We start from the raw sequence: 21,616 nt of genomic DNA on the forward strand, positions 1-21,616 counted from the left end.
GCCAACCTCGCGCGCAACCGCCCCATTCCTCCCATCCTACGTGCCACAACCTGGTAGGAGTGACCTATAGATTTACGGTCATCCATCTCACGCAATCGCTTCCTCTCGCGCAACCCAGTGCCTGAAAGGTGGACAGGGAGAATCAGCAACAATGGCAGGCATTCTCAACATCGGAGACATCCTGATGCTGTCGCAGCTGGCATGGAAGATTGGCCGGGCCTTCACTGCGGGGCGCAAGGGCGCGCCGGCCGAGTTCGTCGAAGTCGAGAGCGAGGTCAACGGGCTGGCGAAGGCGCTCAAGTTGCTAGCCGAGACGCTGTTCACAGACAGCAGCGACGCGCCCGCGACGGGCGATGGCGATGGTGCGGACAGGAGGGCGGAATATGAGGGAGGAGGGAGCAGCATGCTGGCGCGGGCGAACGCCGAGACGCGGAGCGGCGTCGAGGTGATACTGCAGTCGTGCCGGCAGACGCTCAAGGACCTTGAGAGCTTGGTCGAACAGTACCAGGTGATCCGCAAGCACCGCACCAGCGGCGGCTTTAGCATCGAGCGCAGCTGGAGCGACCTGGTGCTGAGCGCGTACAAGAAGATGCTGTGGACTGCCGAAGGCGGCAACATCCAGGCCCTGAGGAACATGCTGCACATGCACACCTCGACCATCAATTTGACCATGCAGGCGCTTCAGAGGTTAGCAATCGTTTCTTTCCCCTCGTATTGCTTGTATATGTCCAGCTCTTTCTGGTTTCTAACAAGCGTCGGCGCGCGTCCAGCAAATCGCTCAGCCGCCTCGAAGAAACCGTCCATCCGATGGCCGAAAAGGTCGACGAGATCCACAGCGCCGTGACGGGCGACCTGTGCGACAAGATCCAAGACGTGCACACCATCGTCCTGGCCCTCGCCGGCGCGAGTCCGCGCCTGAACCCGCGCGACAGCCGCGCCTCCGACCTCGTCCCCCTGTGGGACAGCCCGCTGCTGGAACCGCTGCCCGAGTCGCTGCGCAACAGCTACTACTCGCGCGTGTCCGGAACATCGCAGTCGCAGCGCTCCCCAGACATCGCGCCTCTCGAAGGCAGTGGCGGTGGGAATTGGAACTACTACCCGCCGGGCCGCCGCCGCTCGTCGCGCCGCGAGTCCGACACCAGCACCGCGCCCTCGCTGTCCGAGACATCGTCGTCGGTCGACTGGCGGTCCAGCAGCGGCGGCACATTCTCGACCATGACAGCAGGGACGAGGACGACGTCGTCGGCCATGTCGCCAGGGTCGCCAGGCCCGTCATCGTCACGGCGCCAGTCGACGACGCCATGGCGCATCGAAGAGGCTGCGGATGAGGGGGAGAGCGAACGGCAGCACCCGACATCACCTCTTTCGCCGCCGCAGTCGCCGCCGCAATACCGACAGCAGCAGCAGCAGTGCCGAGCGGACTCGCGGCTTTCATGTACTTCGTCCATCTTGCCGTCGCCGGCGATTCCGCCCGATCCGGATCCAGAGGTTGGCTTGCAGAGGCTGTCGCTCGGGCCGCCGGCGGATGTGGAGAAGATGCCGTTGGAGCGGTCGATTACGACGAAGAGCCAGCAGGACGCGTTCGAGAAGGAGGCGTTCAGAGACTCGGCGATTCTTTGCACATTGTGAGTTTTTCTAGAGGGCCTCTTCGGCGGAAGGCTAATCGACCGGACAGACGCGGTAAACAGGTCGAATATTTGCAGCCTCCAAAAGATGAGAACATGCCTTTGGATGTCGAGATGGGTGACGCCATGGGCCCGTGCCGGATACTCGTTGTCAGGAAACGACTGGCGAGGCCCGACGGCTGCATTCGGTTTGCAACGAGCATTTGGTCTTTGAGTGATGACGGGGCAGTGCGGCTGCAGCAAAAACGTATGGCTGTTCTGAACCTCGCGAGGCGTTTCTCATGATCTTGCTGACAATGCCCGGTGGTAGTTGCCGATGGGGTGGAAATCATTCCTCACGCGTCATATTTCGCTCCGGAGAAGATATCGCTCCCTCTCGTTGCGGAGCTGAAGTTCCATGATAAGGTTTACGGCGGGAAACCTATCAAAGTGGAGAAGACGACCTGGGCCAATTACGTCTTCGAAGACGTCAAAAGTAAGCTTTGTTTGCCGCATTTTCAAAAAGACTTACCGTGAGGATAAGATTTGGCTGACATGACGTCAGGTGCAACGCTCTTCCAGAATGAGCTCATGGGCCGGATTTTGGTGGGCGTATTCAAGACCGAAAAGACGTTGAGGGTACACGAAGGCCTATCCGGGGTCTTGGCCTACCAGGAGCAGATGTGCGGGATGGAGAACCTCAGGCTTTGGGCCGACCCTGACAGTGGCGGAATTCTAGCCATGATCCACTTCAGCGCCCAGTTCCGGGCAGGATATCTCGCCTTCTATCTCAACTCCAGCACCTGTCCGGTCCGCGTGAAGGATGAAGGAGGGAAGGAGATCAAGATTAAAGGATTGAGGATTCCTTTAGACAGAGACAGGGTGGTCAATGGTGGCAGGAGAGGAAGCGAGTCGGGTAAGGCCGAGGGGAAGAAGTGGATTACTGGCGCGAGAGTGGAATTCGCTTCGGATATCGAGAAGTTTCTGTTTCTGGAAAAGGTGAAAGAGGTACAGCAGACCATGATCCAGTTACCAGACCTATAGGTTCGGCGTTGCTGGTAGGTGGCGCGGTTCTCGGACGGACTTCGAGGTTTGATTGGCATAAACTAGATCGTAAGATATCCAAGTATAGCTTGCCAACTTTGAGGAAATGGGGAATTGTAAGGTGAAGGGAGAAAAGAATCCGTCTCTATTTCTAATGTTACATCCTCCGGGTCATCGTCCTGGGGTATTCCAACGCTCCAGGACATGATTCGCATAATTTTATTACCCGCTTCGACGGAGGGGCTGCCTCCAACCGCACATTCTTGACACTCCTTTCCGTAGTTTCGCCGGATGTCACTAGTGCCGCAAGGTGTGTGTACTGTACAGTATCGCCAGAAGTGATGGTTGCCGAAAATCACGAATGCGTTTACGCGAGAGGAGAGAAAAGCCTGCTCCGAGTCAGATTGGGATATTCAAGAGGTAGGCCGGCAATCGGGTGGGCGCAAACCTGATGATGGAAGGCTTCGGGGTGCTTTGCGACCAGCCTGAGGCGACGTCAGTTACGACGCTTGTGAGTAGATTCTTGTTCAACGCATACCAAAGTAGAGGATCAAAGGCAGGTAGCCACTTCATCATTGTCAGAATATTAACAAGGGCAAAGAACGGCAAGGCCAGCGTACTAGTGGATGGCGACGCGGGAAACGTCGATGAGCTTGGAGATGCGCTCCTGCGGAAAGGTCAGCGCGCGTGAAAACAAGGACTTTGATAGTGGGCGCATACCTTGGATTCTTCGGAGAGAGTGAACATCTTGATTGGTGGTGGAAAAATGGTGGTTTGGCAAGATGTGGGAAGGCGGGCGATGCTGGTCGGCGAGTCTCTCAAAGCTTCGTCGTCATGGACCGTGAGGCCGAAAAGTCGATGCGCGCCGGCAGAGCTTCGGCTAAACGCGAACTTTAAGTTTTCTGGGCCCGCGCGCGCGTCTCGCCGCCCGCCGCCCCATGTAAGCTCTCGAAGCTCGACATCATCGCGTCCTTGCGCCAGCAGCCACGACTCTCCTTCAATCCGCTGCAGGAGCTTCTCCTACCTCCAGAACCTGAGTCGCCGCATTGAGCTCTCGGTCAGATACAAATCGCAAACATGTCGGCCCCCAGCCGCCACTGGTAAGTTTCCGTCCCACAGCTTCACACGCTCAACAAGGCCACTTCAAGTCTAAAGGTACCTTCCCCATTTAAGGGAGCAGGATAAGGAGGCTACCGTCTACGTCGGCAACCTCGATGAGCGCGTCACCGACAAGCTAGTTTGGGAGCTCATGCTCCAGGCTGGCCGCATCCAGAACGTCCACCTTCCGAAAGATCGCGTTACCCAGACCCACCAGGGCTACGGCTTCGTCGAATTCCAGAGCGAGGAAGAAGCCGACTATGCCGCCAAGATCATGAACCAGATCCGCCTCTATGGCAAGCCCATCCGTGTCAACAAGGCTAGCGCCGACAAGCAGAAGACGGTCGAGGTCGGTGCCGAGCTCTTCGTCGGAAACTTGGACCCTATGGTGGATGAGAAGGTCCTGTTCGACTGTTTCTCGAGGTTTGGCAGTCTCATCTCGGCTCCCAAGGTATGCAGAATTGCCCATCATTGCTCCGAGCCAAATCTAACGTGATCACGCACAGGTTGCACGCGACGAGAACAACTTATCCAAGGGCTACGGCTTCGTCTCCTTCTCTACGTTTGAGTCCTCTGATGATGCCATTGCGAACATGAACGGCCAGTACCTCATGAACAAGGAGATCAGCGTCCAGTACGCCTACAAGAAGGACGGCAAGGGTGAGCGCCATGGTGACGCTGCCGAGCGTGCCCTCGCGGCGGAAGCTCGCAAGCACGGTGTCCAGCCGACCACCCAGCCTCTGCCCCCTCAGCTCTTCCAGCAGCCTTCCCTTCCGGCTCCCAGCGCCCCCGCTGCCATGCTCAACGGCGCCGGCCCGACCCCGCCTCCCGCTCCCGCTGGTTTCGCGCCTCCGCCCAACTACCAGAGCGTCCCTCCCCCGCACCAGCAGAGCCGCACTCCGGTCCAGTCCACCCCGCTGCCGCCTCCGCCCGCCGGTCTTCCCGCCCGTCCCCCGCCGTCCCAGGCTGGTTACGGTGGCCCGGCTGGCTACGCTCCTCCCGGCTTCTCCGCTCCTCCTCCCGGCCAGTTCCCGCCTGCCGGTGCTCCGCCGCCCGGCTTTGCCCCTCCTCCCAACTTCGCTCCCGGATTCCCGCCTCCTGGCCAGGGCCCTCCTCCGCCCGGCATGCCTCCTGGCATGCCTCCGGGCTTCCAGCAGCCGGGATACAGCAGGCGCTGAATCCCGCACCGTGCTGCGCTTTTCTGAAGGCCTTCTGGATTCTATTTATTCAAGTCGTAAAACTATGGTTGGTTGGTGGTGTGAAATACCCCTCAGCATTCAGCGGAAATAAACAAAAGTTATGGGTGGGCACAGACACGCCTACCAAAGGAACAGGGTCGGCGTCTAAGGGTTCTTTATGCCTACAGGCATGGACGTAAGTAGCCAACTGCTATTCTTGCAGGTGGATCAGTCAGTAATAAAACGTGTGCAGCGACTCGAGCGATCCACTTCCGAGAACATATCGAGTGGGTGGTGAGAGTTTGAATTGCTGCTGAATGACGCACAATTACAGTGACCTCGTGTGAGAAGCTGACGCTTCTATTGCTCAAGACGTGGAGCTTGCGATGATGACTATCCAAACGGAGGGCAAAGCCTCCGAACAGACTGATAAAAGGAAACCGGAAGACAAAGTCCGGAGTGATGATAGCACGAGAGATGCAGCAAGGAAAAGCGGAGGAGACTCCTGTCAGTAATACAAAAGGAAAAAAAGGAGATCAAGAAGCCAAATCCCTCCCAGAGAAACGCCCGCGCTCGCTAAGAAATGTAGTCAAAAACCAGAAATTCTCCTTCCAGTCCACCTTTCAAACTCCTTTATCCTCTCCCCATTGCTGGACCATCCATATGCCCATGTTGGATTCTCCCATGTTTGGTGCCTCGTTTTTCTTTGTTTCTCTTTCCTGGACAATCCGTCCGTCACTCCTCTCGCCATGAACCGTGGACGCTTCATTCTCACGCTCACGAGAAAGACACGAACTTGGGATCCCTAGGCAGGCCATCGGGACCGATGTTGTTCTTGGCGAAGCGGGCCTGGGTGTAGATGCGACGGGCCTCGTCGAAGTTGCAGCCCCTCGTGCGCATGATGCGGTGCACCTCAGCCTTGGCGGCGCCGTCAAGACCGGCACGCGAGTCGCCGCCCGCAACGTTGCCGGCCAGGTCGAAGTGGGCGCTGCTGAATCCGGCTTCCATGTCGTCGGCGAAGGAGGAGTGGCCGGGGAGGCGCGAGTAGAACCACCGGCTGAAGGGAAGATGCGGGAGGTGCGAGCTCCATCGTGCTCGGGTGAAGTAGAGGGCTGCGGCGAAAGGTGATTATTAGTGGAAGTTCTGTTGGTGTTGTTGTGGCGAAGATTGGGTCATGGGAATAACGTGGCTTGGCTATTTCTAGGCAGGAGGCGATTCAGAAGACGTACCGGTTGCGATTACGAAGATGGAGAGGGCGAGGGAGTAGGCGAGATAGTTGTCGATAAACATGTTGGGTGATGTGTCGGAGGTTTGCTGGGGGAAAAGATGGACGTTGCAAGGGATGAGGCGGGTTGGTGGTGGTGGAGATAGCTGAGGATTGCTGGCGGTACACGGAAGCGCGGCTGCGTGCGGAGTACAGGTGACGAAAGCTGGAACGGAACGGAACGGGGGTAGGGAGCGGCGACGCGTGTACACGATAGTTTGTGATGTGGTGTTCTGCGGAGTATGCGGCAGGTGTGGAGCAGCTAGCCCAGCATAGCGCTGGCGTGCATGGAGCTGATGTGCGTAGTCTGCCGTCTCATTTACGACGGGTGGTGGAAAGGTAAGGTAATGCGCTTGGGCCGGCTGGCGACATCCCTCGGCGATCACCTGTCGTCAGCGCCGCGCTGCGCCTCCCCGGCCAGCCCGGAGCCCGGCGTTACCATTCATCCACGCGGCGCGTCGCGCTAGGCCGCTTGTGGGTGGTTTGGCGACGGGATTTTGGAAGTGCACAACCACGACCACACGAGACGAGTGCAGGACAGCGACACGAGAGACGGACATACCTCGCAACCCCCAACAACCCCCAAATCCGCCACAATGGTTCAGAACGTTTCTGCCGACCTCGTCTGGGAGGTTACCCGCAACACCAGCGCTTTCCTCCTCAAGCGCAAGCAGGCCGGTGGTGTCCAGTTCTCCCGCGACCCGCTGAACCTGACCAACAAGCACGCCCGCAAGGTCCGCATTGCTCTGCCTGCAAAGTATTCTCTCGTGCAGTCTGGCTGACTTCATTTCCCGTGTAGTACGAGGGTTTCGTCAACGACAAGGTATTACCAATTCCGGGCAATGAGCGACGGCTATAGGAACGATCCCGACTAACGCGACTTTGTGCGATTAAAGGCCTACGGCATCCAGCCCACCGAGAACGGCGGTGTCCAGCTCACCATCAAGAAGGCCAACAAGTACAACAAGCCCATCAACGCCATCCAGACCTCCACCTTCGGCCCCGCTACCTCCTCCCGCAAGTACGTACCCCGCAACTTTGGAGGATCTGCCTATTTGGAAGTATTCATGGGAGGGTTGTGAGTGTTGACAGCTTGGGATAGGGTCTACAAGAACATCATCAACTCGACCGTCAAGCGCCACTACCGCGCTGACCTCCAGAAGGAGGCCGTCGCCCGCGCCTCTGCCATCAAGAAGTCGCAGAAGCCCGTCAAGGCCGCCAAGCCCGCCAAGCTCAGGGGCAAGAAGGCCCTTCAGCAGGCCGCCAAGTCCGAGTAAATCTTTCCGTCACGCTCGGCAATGAGGGTTTAAAAATGGTCAGGGGATAAGGGGGGAAAAGGATAGAAAGAAGCGTCCGAGGAGGAGCATTTTCTCTCTGGGTTGGGATGATAAAGGAGTTTTTTCCATCTCATCGGCGCATGTGCGAAAAGCAAAGAGCAAATGGCTGGATTATGATCACGAGCTGGGGAATTGGCTCGGGTTCGGGGATTTTGACTCCTTTGCGCTAACTCGAATCGAAACAATTTCCAATCCAACGCTTTTTTCGGCATACTGGAGGATCATTCTTGCTGAACGTATCCGACTTGGATCAAGTGTTTTGGGAAAACTTGTGTTGCTCTGGTGCTCGAACCTCTGGTTAAAAGTGCGAGATTGGGGGAGTTGAAATCAATGCTGGATTCCTTCGTGTTGCAAGAACGAAGTTGGTCCGGTCATTATTGCAACAAGGTCCACATGGTTCAAGCCCTTACTCGGACGTCTTGACTGTTGAATCGTACCGCTACGGCTTCTTAAGTACTTGTGCTCTTCTGCACAACTTCAACTTTTGCGAATCGGACAAATTGCGTGCGCGTATCACTGTTATACGAGGGAAATTATCAGTGGCAGGGCAAAAAAGGCACTGGTTGCGTGGAACAACGTTCCTGGTATCTTTCTGCGTCCACCAGATGAGGCTTTCTAATCAGAGTGAAGGACCATCAGCCCGGCGGTGTACTAATGTATGCACCAGAGATCGTCTCGGCAAGTCCTGCAGACAGCCTCAGTCTCACGCACTTTATATGGAAAATTCGTCACCGCCTGACGTTGTATGTATTGTGCTAGCACAGTTTCTTCCAGCTTTTATATCTCATCGTCCAACCAATTAGGTAAGCGCACTCAGACTTCCTGTCGCCAGGTGGGCGGGAAATGAACGAAGATTTGTATCGCCAATCTTTAGAGAACGCTGAAAATTAGGGATTCGCTGTTACAGTGCTTCTTCGTAACGGGTTGTTCTATAGACTTAGCCACATTGCTGTTCTACTGCAAACACTGAGTTGTAGGTATAGGGCTTCTCATCGGATACTTTCGAGACTGGAGAGCTCTGAAAGCGTGAAGTTCCTGAATAAGGCAGAACACAGTTTCTCGACCACGAAACTAAACGCGCAGCTACATATAAGTGAAACGAATCTAACATCTTCGAAGGAAAAGACTATCCCTTTGGGGAAAGACTAAGTTGTGCGCCTTTAACGGCGGATGGCTCTATATTTTCTCTTCTCATAGTACCCAGCCTGTATGCTAACATTACACGAAGAATTCAACTGCCACTGTCATGCCTTCAATTGCTCAAGCGGGGCTCCGGTTTTCATCGTGGTATCTTAAGAAATGCATCCTAATAGTACTGTGCTTTCAGTCGCACAAAAAATACTGGTGGGATTTAGCTACTGGCATTAAATTGTCAAACCGGGGGTGCTAGAGCGATTTTCCGGACGTGATGGTTTAATATTTAAATTGATGTTTGCATCCGGACAAGAGCTTCAGCTCTCTAGAAAAGTGTGAATTAGAGTCAATCAAATAATGTGTTCAAATAGTGTCACAAGACATGCTGCACTTTATAGATAGCCGAAGCCTTCGTCGGGATGTTTATAAGAGCCCCAATTTGCCATGAGTTTTTACAAAAGCATGGCATCGAGGGTGAGCATATAGGTAATCTACTACATATGGCTTATTGTTAAACAAAGGGCACAGGCTACATTCCAAGAAGTAATAACCGTCATATCCTCCAGTATTTCAGCGTTTCCATGAGTCACAAACCAGTTCATAGGGTAACATCTTCACTTATGCATTCGTACATATTCTCATTGATTGGACACTGACCAGTTAAAAAGCTTCCTAGGACTCTCTTTCAGCAGTGCTTGCAATCTCGTTATTTTTGCTGTGTTTTTAATTCATGGACTTTCGGAGGAGGCCTGTAACTTTGCTGCTAATCTCTAAAATGACGTCCATATCATTAAATGGTTAACAGGCCCGCAACCCCACCCCAAACTAGCGTACAATAGGCTGCCGAAGGATCTAGAGAATGGATGGGCAACTAAAAAAACTTGGATTTACCTCCTCTTTTGGTTCAATTTCTTAAGGTCTGTTCGGCAGTGGCGTTTTGCCTGCATTTCTATGAAGTTCTTTCATCGGTGCCGGTATTCATCAAGGACTTGAATCAGAACACCAAGCACAGGAGCAGCAAGCTTCAAGTCACAATAGACAGTATCCGAAGTCTTTTCCGAGGAATGCACACGAACTGCAAGTGTCTTTCGCGACGCGCGCAGGCACAGGTGCAACCGGCACGTCCTACCACTGTGATACATCCGCATAAATGTTTTGTCTCAGCTGAATCCCTTGACATACAGGTCTACAGCCTCACCACGCAGAAAGACAACGCATACGACGTACGTGGCGCACGACTCGCATGAAATCACTCGAACAAGCCGCAAATACACTTTGGCGGCGAAGGCGATCGCTCGACACTCGAAGATGGAAGCCGTAGCTCCACCGCAAGATAGTGCGTCCATGCGGACAACATCGATCGTAACCGTCCTGTCACAGTGGATGCTGAAAAATCTGAACCATCGTAACTAATTGCTATCGGCAGATAAGCTCTCCTTACATGGGTAGTTGAAGCTACCATTTAGACGTGGGTGTTGAATTATTAAATAAAAATCTACGCCTGGATAATAGCTTCAACTACCCACGTACGTCGAATAATTCCTTGTGGAGAAAACTGCGAGTGATCCTCTCCACTTCTTCAGCTTTCAAGCCTCGTCCAAGAACCACAAAAACGTCGTCCGGCACTGGTTCTGGCTCTACTGGGTCGTCACTGTCACACTGACTGTCGTCATTCATGCCTCATGTTACCTCACACTGAAACACAAGTCACGAAGGATCAATCATGCTCTCGCTCCATCGCCAAGACGTCCGAACTGGAAGGTGGGTGGGTGGTCGAGATTTCGATTGTGGGAGGGGTAGGCATGAGTGGTAGAGCTAGGCGGAGTCGAAGGATTGCGATCCCCTGGTTTTGTACTACCGTTGCGAGCCGACATGTGTAGCATTGGTGCTGTAGTGGAACGCTTGCATCGAGTTCCGTCGCCGTGTAAGGGGACTGTGGCTGACTTGGCGAGAACTTTGTGCGATTGGGTGTGCTTATCTTGAAGTGCAGTGAATGTGATTCGGAATCTTATCAACATTGTATCAGATGTGACAACACTACGCTAGGACTAATTAGTCGCCCGAGAGTCCATCTCTTGAGTGCAACAGCTACCGTCGAGAGAGAAGGAAGTGTGGAAATCTACATTTCCAAGCATCTAAAATCACTTCAAATGGTATACTTGAACTCAGGATGCCTGTATCCAAGCATGCCCTCGTCACCTTCCTGCAGCCTGTAGTCCCTCTTGCCAGCCGCCCTTTTCTTGTTCTCCCACAAGCAGTAGAAGATATTGGTTGTGCTGAGCACGAGAGAGAGGCACAACACGCCGATGTTGATGGCGTGGCCCCTAGTGTATCTTGGCCTACATGTCGCAATAAGTTAGCAAGGATGATGATCCTTCAGTGGAGTCAAGCCCAGGACCAGTAAGCCACTCCGCTCGGCGCCAAAAGTTGGCGCCGAGCCAGGCTGGGCTCTTTTCCGACAATGACGCATGTCAGACTAGCCAAGACGGAGAGCGGACTACTTACGCATCTTTTTGCAGGTAGGTGAAGGTTGCGATAAAGGCGGCCATGTTAGCAATCATCAGCTGAAAGCCGGTGCCCGTTGCTCGGACGTAGTGGGGAGCCAGGTTGTTCGCCAGCCAGCCCATCACGAGAGGTGAGCATGGAAAGACGCCTGCCGCGACGAAAAAAGTTCCACCATAGCGCGTGAGCGGTCTGGCGCTTGCAATCTGCATGATGTATCCGACGATGGCGAGCAGTGCACCGCCGATCATGAAGGGACCGCGAACTTTGTATCTGTCGGAGAGGTGACCGACCAGAATAACGCTAAGGAATCCGCCGACATTGGGAGGTACCGTATACAGCTGGGCTTTGACAGACGTGTAGCCAAGTGTCTTGATGATGGTGGGGAGAAACAGCGAGAAGGAGTAAATAGGCGTAATGATGGCGAAGAAGTTCAGGGAGAGAATGATTGTCTGCCAGTTCATAAGGGCACGCTTGACCCAAGCCCAACTGAATGTCTCCGCTTCGACATCGCCAGTTGTTGTAGCACCGTGGGCATCGGAGCGCATGCGTGCAACCGCGCAGTTGCGTTCTTCTTCGGTCAAAAATTTCGCCTCGACGGGAGCATGGGGGAGGAAGAACATGGTCGTAATGCCGACAATCACCGTGATACCGCCTGAGAGTAGATCACATTAGCAAGAATGCATTTCGTGGAAACGCTTGTTTCTCACCTTCGATAAAGAAAATGAACGGCCAGCCATTGTAGCCGTTCGTCTTGATCCTTGCCAGACCAGTGGCTAAGAGACCGCCAAACGCTCCGCTTAGTGGAGCAGCGCAGTAAAACATTCCAATACGATAGAGAAGCTCGTGGCGGCGGTAGAACATGGCCAAATAAATGATCATGCCACCAAGCAGCCCACCCTCGGCGAAGCCAAGGAAGAATCTCGCAGCAAGAAGACCTTCATAGGACTTCACAAAGCCCATGAAGGTGCTGATCAAGCCCCAGATAGTCACCAGCCCCGGGAGGTAGTATCCAGCCTTGAGGTGTTTGAGGACGAGGTTGCTAGGGACATCGTAGCAGATGTAGGGGACGTAGAAGATGGCGAGTGCGATGTTGAACTTATCGGCGTCGAGATCAAGATCCTCCTGCAGGCCGTCGATTCTAGCGTTGCCAATGTTACTCCGATCAATGAAAGCGAGGAGCCAGAGAACAAAAAGCCAGGGGACAATGTGCTTGTCGAACTTCCTGGTAACGCGCTTTTCCAGCGCGGCGTCGAAGGCGTTCTGGTCCTGCCAGGTGGTGTTGACCTTCTCCAGGTGCACCTCTTTGTTCTTTTCGATATCGGCGCTAGGCGAGGACTCGGACATGATGCAGCGTGCGATTTGGTGAAGGAGTCGCAGATAAGGTCAGTGAAGAGAAGATGGGCAAAGCTGGGGAAACAGCTGAAACGGCAACGAAGACTGGGTCACGGAGGGAGAAATGTGCGGTCTGGACCGGCTCAACAGCTGCATTTAAAATATGCGGGAAACTCCCGGTGTCACTTCAGCATTGACGGTCCTATCGGCTACCAGTGATTCCCCGCATGTCAGCGTCAGCCAGGTCCGCAATCAAAACAGGCGCCGGGGACTGGGAAGGGGACGATCATCAGGCCCGTGGGAACTGGCGTCCGGGTCTGGGGTAACAGCCAGTCAGATCCGGGGTGGCTTGCGGCGTAGCCGTGCTGGGTGCGGCTGCCCGCACCGCCGGCCACTGACAGACGGTTCGATGCCTGCGGCCGGCGACCTCGATCGAAAAGCATGTGAGACATGATACCGCGCGGGTGACTGCAAAAGGTGTGTTTTTTTTTTGGTGGCGGCGGTGTTAGTGAAGAGCTGAGCCTGCCACATTGCTTGGGGTGGGACAAGCATTTCTGGGGAAGGGCGAGGCTTGCACGCGACAAGACGCGCCAAGTGTGTGGAGAATTGGGGCAGTGGGGGCCTGCAGTCGGGGCAATTTCAGCCGACACCGCAGCCTCCGACGCGTGCGCCGACTCAACGCCCGCTCCCTGCCCTGCGCTGCGCTCCAGAGCCTCTGGCACCGACACCATGCACCTTACCGAGGACGAGGTCTATCGCACCTCGACCCAGTACCGCCTGTGGTCCTTCACCCCCGAGCGCCTGCGCTCGCTGCGCAACTCGACCAACGTCAATGCCGCCGAGCGCGTCAAGGCCAACATCAAGCGCTTCAGGGCTCAGAAGTCGGCCGACGATGCCGCTCAACAAAACGGCGGCGCCAGTACTGGCTCCGATGGCCTCGACATAGACCCACTTACCCCGGACGAAGAGCTCAAGCTGGTCACCAAGATCTGCAAGACCTGCGTCGAGTTTGCCGACTTTGCCAAAAAGAACACCAAGTTCAACTTCCCCACAAACGTCATCGTAAGCCGTGCCCGTCCAGAACTGATACCGCTGCTGACCCGCCAAGGCCACCGCAGTCCAGTATGTGAAGCGTTTCTATCTGTTCAACTCCATCATGGTCTACGACCCCAAGAAGATCATGCCCACATGCCTCTTCCTCGCCACCAAGACCGAAATCCACTGGACCCCCGCCGGTGAACTCGCCCCGCTACTTGGCGCCCGGATGACCGCCGAAGACATCCTTGCCCCCGAGTACCTTGTCGCCCAGGCTCTCCGCTTCACATTCGACATAAGGCATCCGTACCGGGGTCTGAACGGTGGGAACATGGAGCTGATAGCCTTGGCCAAGGGGGAGGCCGCCATGCTGCCTGGCTCCGGCAGGACGCCTCAAGCTGCGCAGGCCGAGATGCTGAGGCTCCCTGAGCGGGCCGACGGCGTGCCGTCTACGACCGCCAGCGACGAGCGGGCCATGGTGAACCGCATCGGCAACGCCTACAACGTAGCACGCACGACGCTCAAGAGCGTAGCACCCATCTCGGACGCCTACTTCTTCTACACGCCCGCCCAGGTCTGGCTGGCCGCCATGCTGCTCGCCGACGAGCCGCTGACGCTATTCTACGTCGACACCAAGTTCCCCAGCGCCGCCGCTGCCGCCCAGGACGAGAAGCAGGCCGCCGCGTGGGAAGTGCGGAACAAGCTCGTCGCGACTATCAGGGCGTGCGCGCAGCTGCTCGAGGCGCAGCGCAAGGTGCTCGAGGGCTCCGAGCTCGACGAGGAGTGCAAGCGCATCGCCCGCAAGCGTGACTTGTGCAGCGACCCCGAGAAGGCTGACTTGATCGGCCTGCATGCGGCGCAGAAGCGGGGCGGTGCCTCCGAGGGCCAGGTGGCGGAAAATCTCGCGAAGAGGAGGAAGCTGGAACGGGAGAACAGCCAGAAGCAGTCGGACGACTTTTGGGGACCCGAACTGAAAAAGGAATGAGCTGCTTTTGCGTGCATTACACATGGGCGTAGGATGCTCGGGCATTTATGATGGAGTTTTTTCTTTCCTGGAGCTCAAGGACATTGGAAGAAAAAGAAAGTCAAGGGAGTTACACGGCGCGCAGGTATTTGCCTCGCGGTTCTGCGAGGGCTGCTTTGGTTATAGACGAGTCCGAATCATGAATACTGGAACGAAAAGTACGGTCATGACGGTGGGTTACGAAAGCTTTTATTCTTAACAAGTACCCCCCATAAGAGATACTGCACCTACTTGCGTAGGTGGTCGAGGCTTTTCATTCTTTAAATCTTATCTATGATCCGATGATGCCTGCTTCATCTACTCACTGATATCATTCATCGTCACCACTCTCCTCTTCGTCCTCGTCATCTCCCATGACCAGCGTCGGCACTTCCACATCACCGTCGTCATCCTCGTCTTCGCCATACCCTGTCTCAACAGGCACCGCGGCCGGTAGCGTCGATGCAGGCGGTTCCTGCTGTCCCTGTTGCGGCACGTCTCTCGGCGGGCTCTCAACACGGGCACGCTTCGGTGAACGAGGTTGTGCCTCTGTTTCAGTGCTGGGTCTCTTACTGGCGGACTGGGGTTCCTCGGGGGTGATTTCTGGTTCAGCGTTGCGTGCTTCATCCCCCTCTGCTTGTTTAGTCCGTACGGTGACGGGCTCTGGCTGCTCTGATACGGCCGCGTTCAGCTCAGAGTCGAGCTGCATTTCGTCGGCCGGAATGGACGCCGCTGCCGGCTCCTCGGGGGCACTTTTCACGGCTTCATCCTCCTCTTCCTCTTCTTCATCCTCGTCTTCCTCTTCGTTGGTGACGTTGAGGCTGCCACTGGCGTTGGCCCTGATGGCTGGCACACGTGGCCGGAGCAGAGCCTCGACGGCGGGCGACTGCGGATGCAGTCGTGCCAATAGCGGCAGGAGGCTCGGGTTGCCCCTGGGGTCGAGGCTGAGGACGCTGGCAAGGAGAGCCTCTTCGTGCTGGATGAGGACTGCGGTGCTGTCGATCCGTGCCCGCACAGAGTTGTCCATGGCGTGCGCCGAGACGTGGGTCAGGAGGAGCGGCAGGAGCGCGTAGGCGCTGTCGTGCAGACTATCTGGGATGACTGTTTGCGACGCTTTGTTTTTTAAATTGTTCAAAAAGCTGTCGGCATTCATTGAGGTCTGTGATTGGTTCTTGGTGCCGTTGGCGGCAGTCGCTGAGCCGGTCTTCGGGGCTGCTGCTGCGTCGTTGTCCCGTGGGAGGAGATCCTCGCAGCATGCGTGCATGATGCTGTTGAGGCTCTTTACTTGCGGGGCGGCAAGCGTCGAGCCGATTATGGGAAGGGACTTGGAGAGTACGGAATAAGAGGCGGTGCGAACGTTCGCAAGTGATCTTTCCTCTTGGAAGACGAATGCCAGGCGTTCGAGGAAAAACTCCATGACAGAAGAAACGACGCTACCAAAACGATCCACGATGACTTCAAACAGACCAAGAGCGGCTACGTGAATGTGTGGAAGCACCGTAAAGAGGTCATTACGCTCCTCCTTTCCAATTTGGTCATTGAACGTGATTCCGCGTTCCTGATTTTTCCTTTTCTGGCCTGCCGGAGCAGTGATGGATAATACGCGCGTAAGCAGATCCATGACATGCGCGATGCGAAAACTGACGGGGCCGGACGGAGAAGTAGAGGAAGCGGTCAGCTTAGCCAGAAGCTCGAGCAAGCCAATCAGACGCGAACCGCCGGCATAGATGCCAATCCAAGCAGGGAAACCACACTGGTCGGGCTCCGATTGCTGAACAACCTGCTCGAGTGTGCGATTTGTGGTACTTGGAGGCTGGATACCTGCAACTGACTCCCAATCTTCGATAACGGCACGGAAGACCTTGTCCGCAGCCTGATGAGTGGCGACGATGACGTTTTGGAGTGTCTTCTCCCACTCTTCCTTTGATCCGCTCTTTGCCGCGCAATTCGGAAGCTGTGCGTACAGGTTCCTTGCCGCCGCTAGGCCATCAGCGCTAAGGTAGGCATGCTCATCGGTTGAGGACTGAGCAACCACAGTGGAAAGATATTGGTTGATCTTGCCCAGGTGGGGACGGAAAGTAGTAGGGTGGCGAGGTAGCAGATGGGCAAAGCTTTCAAGAATGGTCTCAACCAGCTGTGGGGTGGCTTGATCCGCACTCCTAGCTCGGGAGAGAATGTTCATGCAAGAAGTGATGAACGGGGTCAGGGAGGGCGTAGTAATCTCCCTCACGAGGGTTTGGTAATCACGCGTCAGCATGAAGATGCGGGTCAGAGTAATGATGACCAGGACTTTGGTGGTGGGCGGGTCGGGCTTGGTCAAGATGCCCAGGAGGCCTCTGACCCACGGGCCGCACTTCTGCAGCATCTCCCAGCCGCCGAGCTCGATGGCCGACTTTGCAAGAATCACGGCGGACCACCTCCCTTCGGCCGAGCGGTCCTGGAGGAGAGTGGAAATCTGGGTCCTGAATTTGTGGACGAGCACGGCGGTCTCAGAGGCATCCTTCCCAGAGGCATTCTGCGGAGCTGAGAGCACGGGCTTGCAGGCCGGGAGTGTCGCCGTGACATGGGGGATGAGTGCCGGGAGCTGCTTGGCCGGGACGGATGAGAGGCGGTAGGTGACGGCCTTGAGGGTATTGGCCGCGTACACGTCCTGGCTGGGGGCCATTTTTGCAAGTTGCTCTGGTCTGCGGCGGAGAGCGGAGGACGGAGAATTGTGATGATGGCCGCTGGAAAATAAATTCGCGCACGGACCCTTGACTACCGGGGTCGCGGGTGCTCCTTGCCGCGTGTCGGAGAGCTGCTCCAGCGACCTGTCCGCTCTCCCAGACGCGCTCCTGCTTGTACGCCTTTCTCTCCTATCCAAATCCGTGGTGTTGGCATACTGACCTCCTCTCTACCCCAGGCCAGGGCTTCAACTGCAAAAATGCCCCCCGCTGTACGTGCTGTCCGCCGTTGCATACGAACCCTGTCCACGACGTCACCCCGGTCGTCGAGCTCAGACTTCCCCTCATGCTGATACAGCTTCATGCGTAGGAAAACGCGAAGGCCCTCAACTACATAGGCCAACTAGACGAGGCCCGCTGCAATGGCCGCTGGGATGTTCTGCCAGAGCTCGCGCGCAAGATCGAGAAGCATGCCTCACACCGCACCTGTATGTCCTCCCTTTACATGTCAGCTCCCTTGCTGACCTGCCCCACCAAGGCATATACACGACCGCCCGCGCCGAGGCCCAAGTAGCCGCACACATCAGACGACAACGCTCCGAGTCTGCTCCGCCCACGCCCACCACCCCGCCGCCTGATCTTTCCTCTCTTATCGACTCGTTGGCTGCTGCAAAGGACGGGGAGGGCACCCATAAGCAGGACGTTTTCGCTGCTGAGACGTGTTTGGCTTGGATACATTGGGTCTTGGATCAGCCCAATGAGAGCCTGGCCACCCTACCAAGCAATGTCCCCGAGACCATCGACAATTTGCGCCATGGGGATGAGTCCTTCACCGGCTGGACTCAGGTCTGCATTGTCAAGGCTGCTTACCTGAAGGGTATGTTCACACTTCTCAGGGATTGCTGCGCACTACATCTTACATGCTACAGGGTCTGTCCAGGAGAAAAAGGGCGAGATCGATGAGGCTCGCAAGACCTATGAATCCGTCCTGCATTTCGTGGGCTCCGATATTCTGAGCACTGCTTCCCTACAGTTCAAGACTTGGTCCGAGGCTCTCCTTGCCCGTTTATGCATACTTTTGGATGTCAGTACGCCTAGCGATCGACCCGAGGATCTCAGCGCTTCTCTGCACGCTTTCCGGCTATGGGATCGCTTGATGGAGAATGGGAAGGCACAGTTTTCTGGCGACCCCCTGACCGACCCGCCGGACATGAGACGTGCTGTTTGGAAGGCATATTACGATACTCTCTCAATCGTCCTTCGCCGGGGCCTCCTATACAGTGGCTCGTCCGACCCCGACCATGCGCTACTTGGCGATGCTGCAGAGCATGCTTCCGAAGAACAGTACCTGTCAGCAAGATTACAGCAGCGTGCTGAACTGAAGCTCGCCGAGACGATGTACGAGTCATTGCTACTGAAAGAAATACGGTTCCCGAAGGCGAGTGAATCGAACGAAGAAGTCGACAATTGGGCCGAGTCTGTCATGAGCAACTGGCGAATCATGTGCGGACCTGCTTGGACGGACGAAGAGCTCGGAGAAGGAGGCAAAGCTGCTGTTGGCAAGGGTGTCCTTGATGTATGTGAAGTCATGATACTCGATTGTGCGAAAACTAACGGTTCTTCCCAGATCCTCTACCGGGCTGCAACGAAGTCATACCATTCAACACGCATACTGCGGCATCTTTTCATTGTTCACGCCTCTCTAGCAGAATTTGATCTTGCTTTCAAGGCCTTTGACTCCTACGTGGAGATCGTCAGCAGGGGTAAGGATCGTGCAGAAAAAAGTGGAGAAGAAGACCCTGGTTTGGACGACGATAATACCGTCTTGCGCACCGCGGCTGAGGCGGTGAGAATCCTCTGCCGTTTCGGCACGAGAAGACACGCCGAAAAGGCCAAGGAAGTCGGTGAGCAAATCGAGAAGTGGTTGAAGCAACAGACGCCAGCGTCGAGGCCGGGGACTGCCACTTCCGAGGGCCCGCATGGGAAGAGATCGACCGAGAGCCTTCTGTCTCCTCGTGTGCTGGCAGTCGCATACCGTGCGGTAGGTATCAGTCGTGCCCACTGGGCAAGACTCACCTACGAAGCAACTGCAAGGTCAACTCTCCAGGCGCAAGCCGTTCAGGCGTTCCGGAAGGCATTGCATCCGGAGTATCAAGAAACGACTAACCTCGAGACGTTGTACGCGCTGGGATTGCTCCTTGCTGAGATGCGGGACATCAACGGAGCAATCAAGGTCGTCAAGCGTGCTCTTTCTTCTAACTCCCGCGGTGATGGCTTGAGGTCAGCCGACGGTGTTGCCAGCGATGCCGATGAAGACGTCAACTACGTCCATGAGCGGAAACTGATCCCTCTCTGGCACTTACTAGCACTACTCCTCACCGCAAAGTCAGACTTCAACATGGCCGCGAAAACATGCGACGCCGCCTTCGATCAGTTCGACGATCCAACTGTCCTCTTCGGCAACCAAGGTGAGGCCTTCCGCAGCGAACATCTGAACGAGAGCTCTGCCGATCTCGAGAAGTCACGGCGCAGTACGAGCAGGGGTCTTGTTGATCGCATGGAGTCGTTTGAGAAAGAGAGCATCCTTCAAGTGAAGGTGACGCAATTGATGCTGCTCGAAGTCGTTGAAGGGACAACAGCTGCAGTTGACGCTAGTATGGAACTCTTGGGCCTCTACAAAAGGCTTTATGGAGACCCGACCGGTGCTATCCAGCAGCCTGAAGCCGTAGACATCTCGGTGCAAAACACTCCAGGCAATCGCGCAAGTTTCTTCGGCAAGACCAAGACGCTCAGGAAGAACACCATCACTCAAGAAGCAGCTCCTGCCGGGCGAAGAAGCACTTCATCTCGGCCGTCTACGAACGCCACTGAAGGCGCACCTACAATTCAGGTAACGGATGAATCTGGCAAACCCAACAGTCATCATCACCATGGCTTATTCCATCACAAGCATCACGAAAAGTCTAGCACCGGAAGCATTAAGCTGCGAAAGAGAAGTGCGAGCAACGTCAAATCGCCAGACTCGGCCGGCAAGGACTCAGAGAAGTCGGACGGCATCGCGAATGGAACGTCGCGTCGAGGAAGCGCACCGTCGAGCTCTGGCGCAGAGCAGCCCCTTCGACCAGTCCAACACAACATGTCGCCCAGCAAGCAGCCGCCTCCGCCAGGCCACGCCGACCAACCGCCGCAACAAGACACTCGCCTGCCCGCTCCACCCCCCCAGGCTAGCTTCGCAGCAATGGAGCCGCGCTTGCCAGTGCTGCAGGAGCGGAGACACACGACATCGCTTCTGATCGACGTGTGGCTCTTCATTGCCGGGCTCTACGCGCGCGCTGCGCTGTTTGAAGACGCAAAGGGTGCGGTTGACGAAGCATTCAAGCTTGCCGACAACCTCGAGTCGGAAATGGCGCAAGAGCAATCGAGCGCCAAGGCATTTTTTGAAAGAGGATGGGGTGGCGGGAAGAGCATCGAAGAGCTGTGGGCAGACATCTGGGCTGCTGTAAGTGTCCAATGACAAATTGAGCAACTGTGGTTGACTAACAAGCACCAGCGCGGCGAGATTGCAGCGGCCGAAGCGGAGCCGCATGAGGCTCTGGGACACTTTGAGAAGGGTCTTTCACACAACCCTGATCACCCGGCAGCTGTGGTGGGCCTGTCAAATATCTTGCTTGACATTTACAGCAAAGTCATCCCGCCCGAGTCGGCGCAACGTGCATCGGAGAGAGAAGGCCCCAGCGCCAAGGGTGTGAAGAGCATTGCACCGCACCCTGAAGAGCTCAACCGACTTGCAGCAAGAGACCGGGCATACAGCTTGTTGTCGTCGCTAACCAAGCTCGGGACGGGATGGGACTATTCCGAGGCGTGGTTCGCCCTGGCAAGAGCGTACGAGGAGGGCGGGCAGATCCAAAAGGCGAAGGACGTGCTCTGGTGGTGCGTTGAACTGGAAGACAGCAAGGCGCTCAGGAAATGGAGTTGCGTGGGGGTGGGTGGGTTTGTGCTTTAGAGCTTTCGCCTGCAGTCAAGATACCCGTTGTAAGTATCAGTACGAGCGCGTGGAACCTGTAATACGTCATTAGCGAGCAGCACTTCAACAGTAATAATTAGCAGCGAAAAGGCCGAAAAGCGCGCAGTCGACAGGGGTGGCGGTGTGCGCTAACGTCATTGTCCTTTCACCTTCGTTGAGCCGTAGCGCTGTCGCCCTCACCTTCCACGCACACTCCCCGCGCCTTCCACCATGGTTCCCCACGCCCCACGGACCGCCCCGCCAACCCCTAACTTGCAGCCTGCGACTTCCCGGAGAACCGCCTGCGACTTTTGCCCGTGCCTTGAGAACTCACACGTTCGCTGAAAATGACCCCAAGCACACATCACGCGCCACGGTGTGCTGGCCATCCACGTGCTGCCCGTGCTGCTCACGCC

The 21,616-nt window shown here is 56.0% G+C and overlaps 8 protein-coding genes across 8 annotated transcripts; 5 read left to right on the forward strand and 3 right to left on the reverse strand.

Annotated features, from left to right (window-relative positions):
• Positions 1-151: 151 nt before the first annotated feature.
• Positions 152-2,648, forward strand: LTHEOB_289 (uncharacterized protein; the record flags this gene model as incomplete). The annotated part of the gene is made up of 5 exons (XM_035511751.1): positions 152-687; positions 771-1,625; positions 1,676-1,872; positions 1,936-2,100; positions 2,170-2,648. 5 exons carry the CDS (start codon positions 152-154, stop codon positions 2,646-2,648), a joined length of 2,232 nt encoding a protein of 743 aa, XP_035372291.1.
• A 1,077-nt stretch (positions 2,649-3,725) lies between these two features.
• LTHEOB_290 (Splicing factor 3b subunit 4) lies at positions 3,726-4,924 on the forward strand (the record flags this gene model as incomplete). Its single annotated transcript, XM_035511763.1, has 3 exons — positions 3,726-3,748; positions 3,804-4,197; positions 4,253-4,924. 3 exons carry the CDS (start codon positions 3,726-3,728, stop codon positions 4,922-4,924), a joined length of 1,089 nt encoding a protein of 362 aa, XP_035372292.1.
• Positions 4,925-5,701: 777 nt separating this feature from the next.
• LTHEOB_291 (Protein precursor) lies at positions 5,702-6,214 on the reverse strand (the record flags this gene model as incomplete). The annotated part of the gene is made up of 2 exons (XM_035511774.1): positions 5,702-6,036; positions 6,154-6,214. The coding sequence occupies 2 exons, from the start codon at positions 6,212-6,214 to the stop codon at positions 5,702-5,704; spliced, it is 396 nt and encodes a 131-aa protein (XP_035372293.1).
• A 570-nt stretch (positions 6,215-6,784) lies between these two features.
• Positions 6,785-7,465, forward strand: LTHEOB_292 (Ribosomal protein L28e; the record flags this gene model as incomplete). The annotated part of the gene is made up of 4 exons (XM_035511785.1): positions 6,785-6,922; positions 6,988-7,011; positions 7,085-7,209; positions 7,291-7,465. 4 exons carry the CDS (start codon positions 6,785-6,787, stop codon positions 7,463-7,465), a joined length of 462 nt encoding a protein of 153 aa, XP_035372294.1.
• Positions 7,466-10,805: 3,340 nt separating this feature from the next.
• Positions 10,806-12,508, reverse strand: LTHEOB_293 (MFS transporter; the record flags this gene model as incomplete). Its single annotated transcript, XM_035511796.1, has 3 exons — positions 10,806-10,998; positions 11,165-11,816; positions 11,872-12,508. 3 exons carry the CDS (start codon positions 12,506-12,508, stop codon positions 10,806-10,808), a joined length of 1,482 nt encoding a protein of 493 aa, XP_035372295.1.
• A 717-nt stretch (positions 12,509-13,225) lies between these two features.
• On the forward strand, positions 13,226-14,516 carry LTHEOB_294 (Cyclin CCL1; the record flags this gene model as incomplete). Its single annotated transcript, XM_035511807.1, has 2 exons — positions 13,226-13,558; positions 13,605-14,516. The coding sequence occupies 2 exons, from the start codon at positions 13,226-13,228 to the stop codon at positions 14,514-14,516; spliced, it is 1,245 nt and encodes a 414-aa protein (XP_035372296.1).
• A 349-nt stretch (positions 14,517-14,865) lies between these two features.
• On the reverse strand, positions 14,866-17,199 carry LTHEOB_295 (Armadillo-like helical protein; the record flags this gene model as incomplete). The annotated part of the gene is made up of 1 exon (XM_035511818.1): positions 14,866-17,199. The coding sequence occupies one exon, from the start codon at positions 17,197-17,199 to the stop codon at positions 14,866-14,868; it is 2,334 nt and encodes a 777-aa protein (XP_035372297.1).
• A 258-nt stretch (positions 17,200-17,457) lies between these two features.
• Positions 17,458-21,200, forward strand: LTHEOB_296 (Tetratricopeptide-like helical protein; the record flags this gene model as incomplete). Its single annotated transcript, XM_035511829.1, has 6 exons — positions 17,458-17,469; positions 17,568-17,685; positions 17,736-18,074; positions 18,127-18,773; positions 18,825-20,696; positions 20,748-21,200. 6 exons carry the CDS (start codon positions 17,458-17,460, stop codon positions 21,198-21,200), a joined length of 3,441 nt encoding a protein of 1,146 aa, XP_035372298.1.
• Positions 21,201-21,616: the final 416 nt, after the last annotated feature.

Source organism: Lasiodiplodia theobromae (assembly GCF_012971845.1).
Source record: "Lasiodiplodia theobromae strain AM2As chromosome Unknown scaffold_1, whole genome shotgun sequence".
Taxonomy (NCBI): domain Eukaryota; kingdom Fungi; phylum Ascomycota; class Dothideomycetes; order Botryosphaeriales; family Botryosphaeriaceae; genus Lasiodiplodia; species Lasiodiplodia theobromae.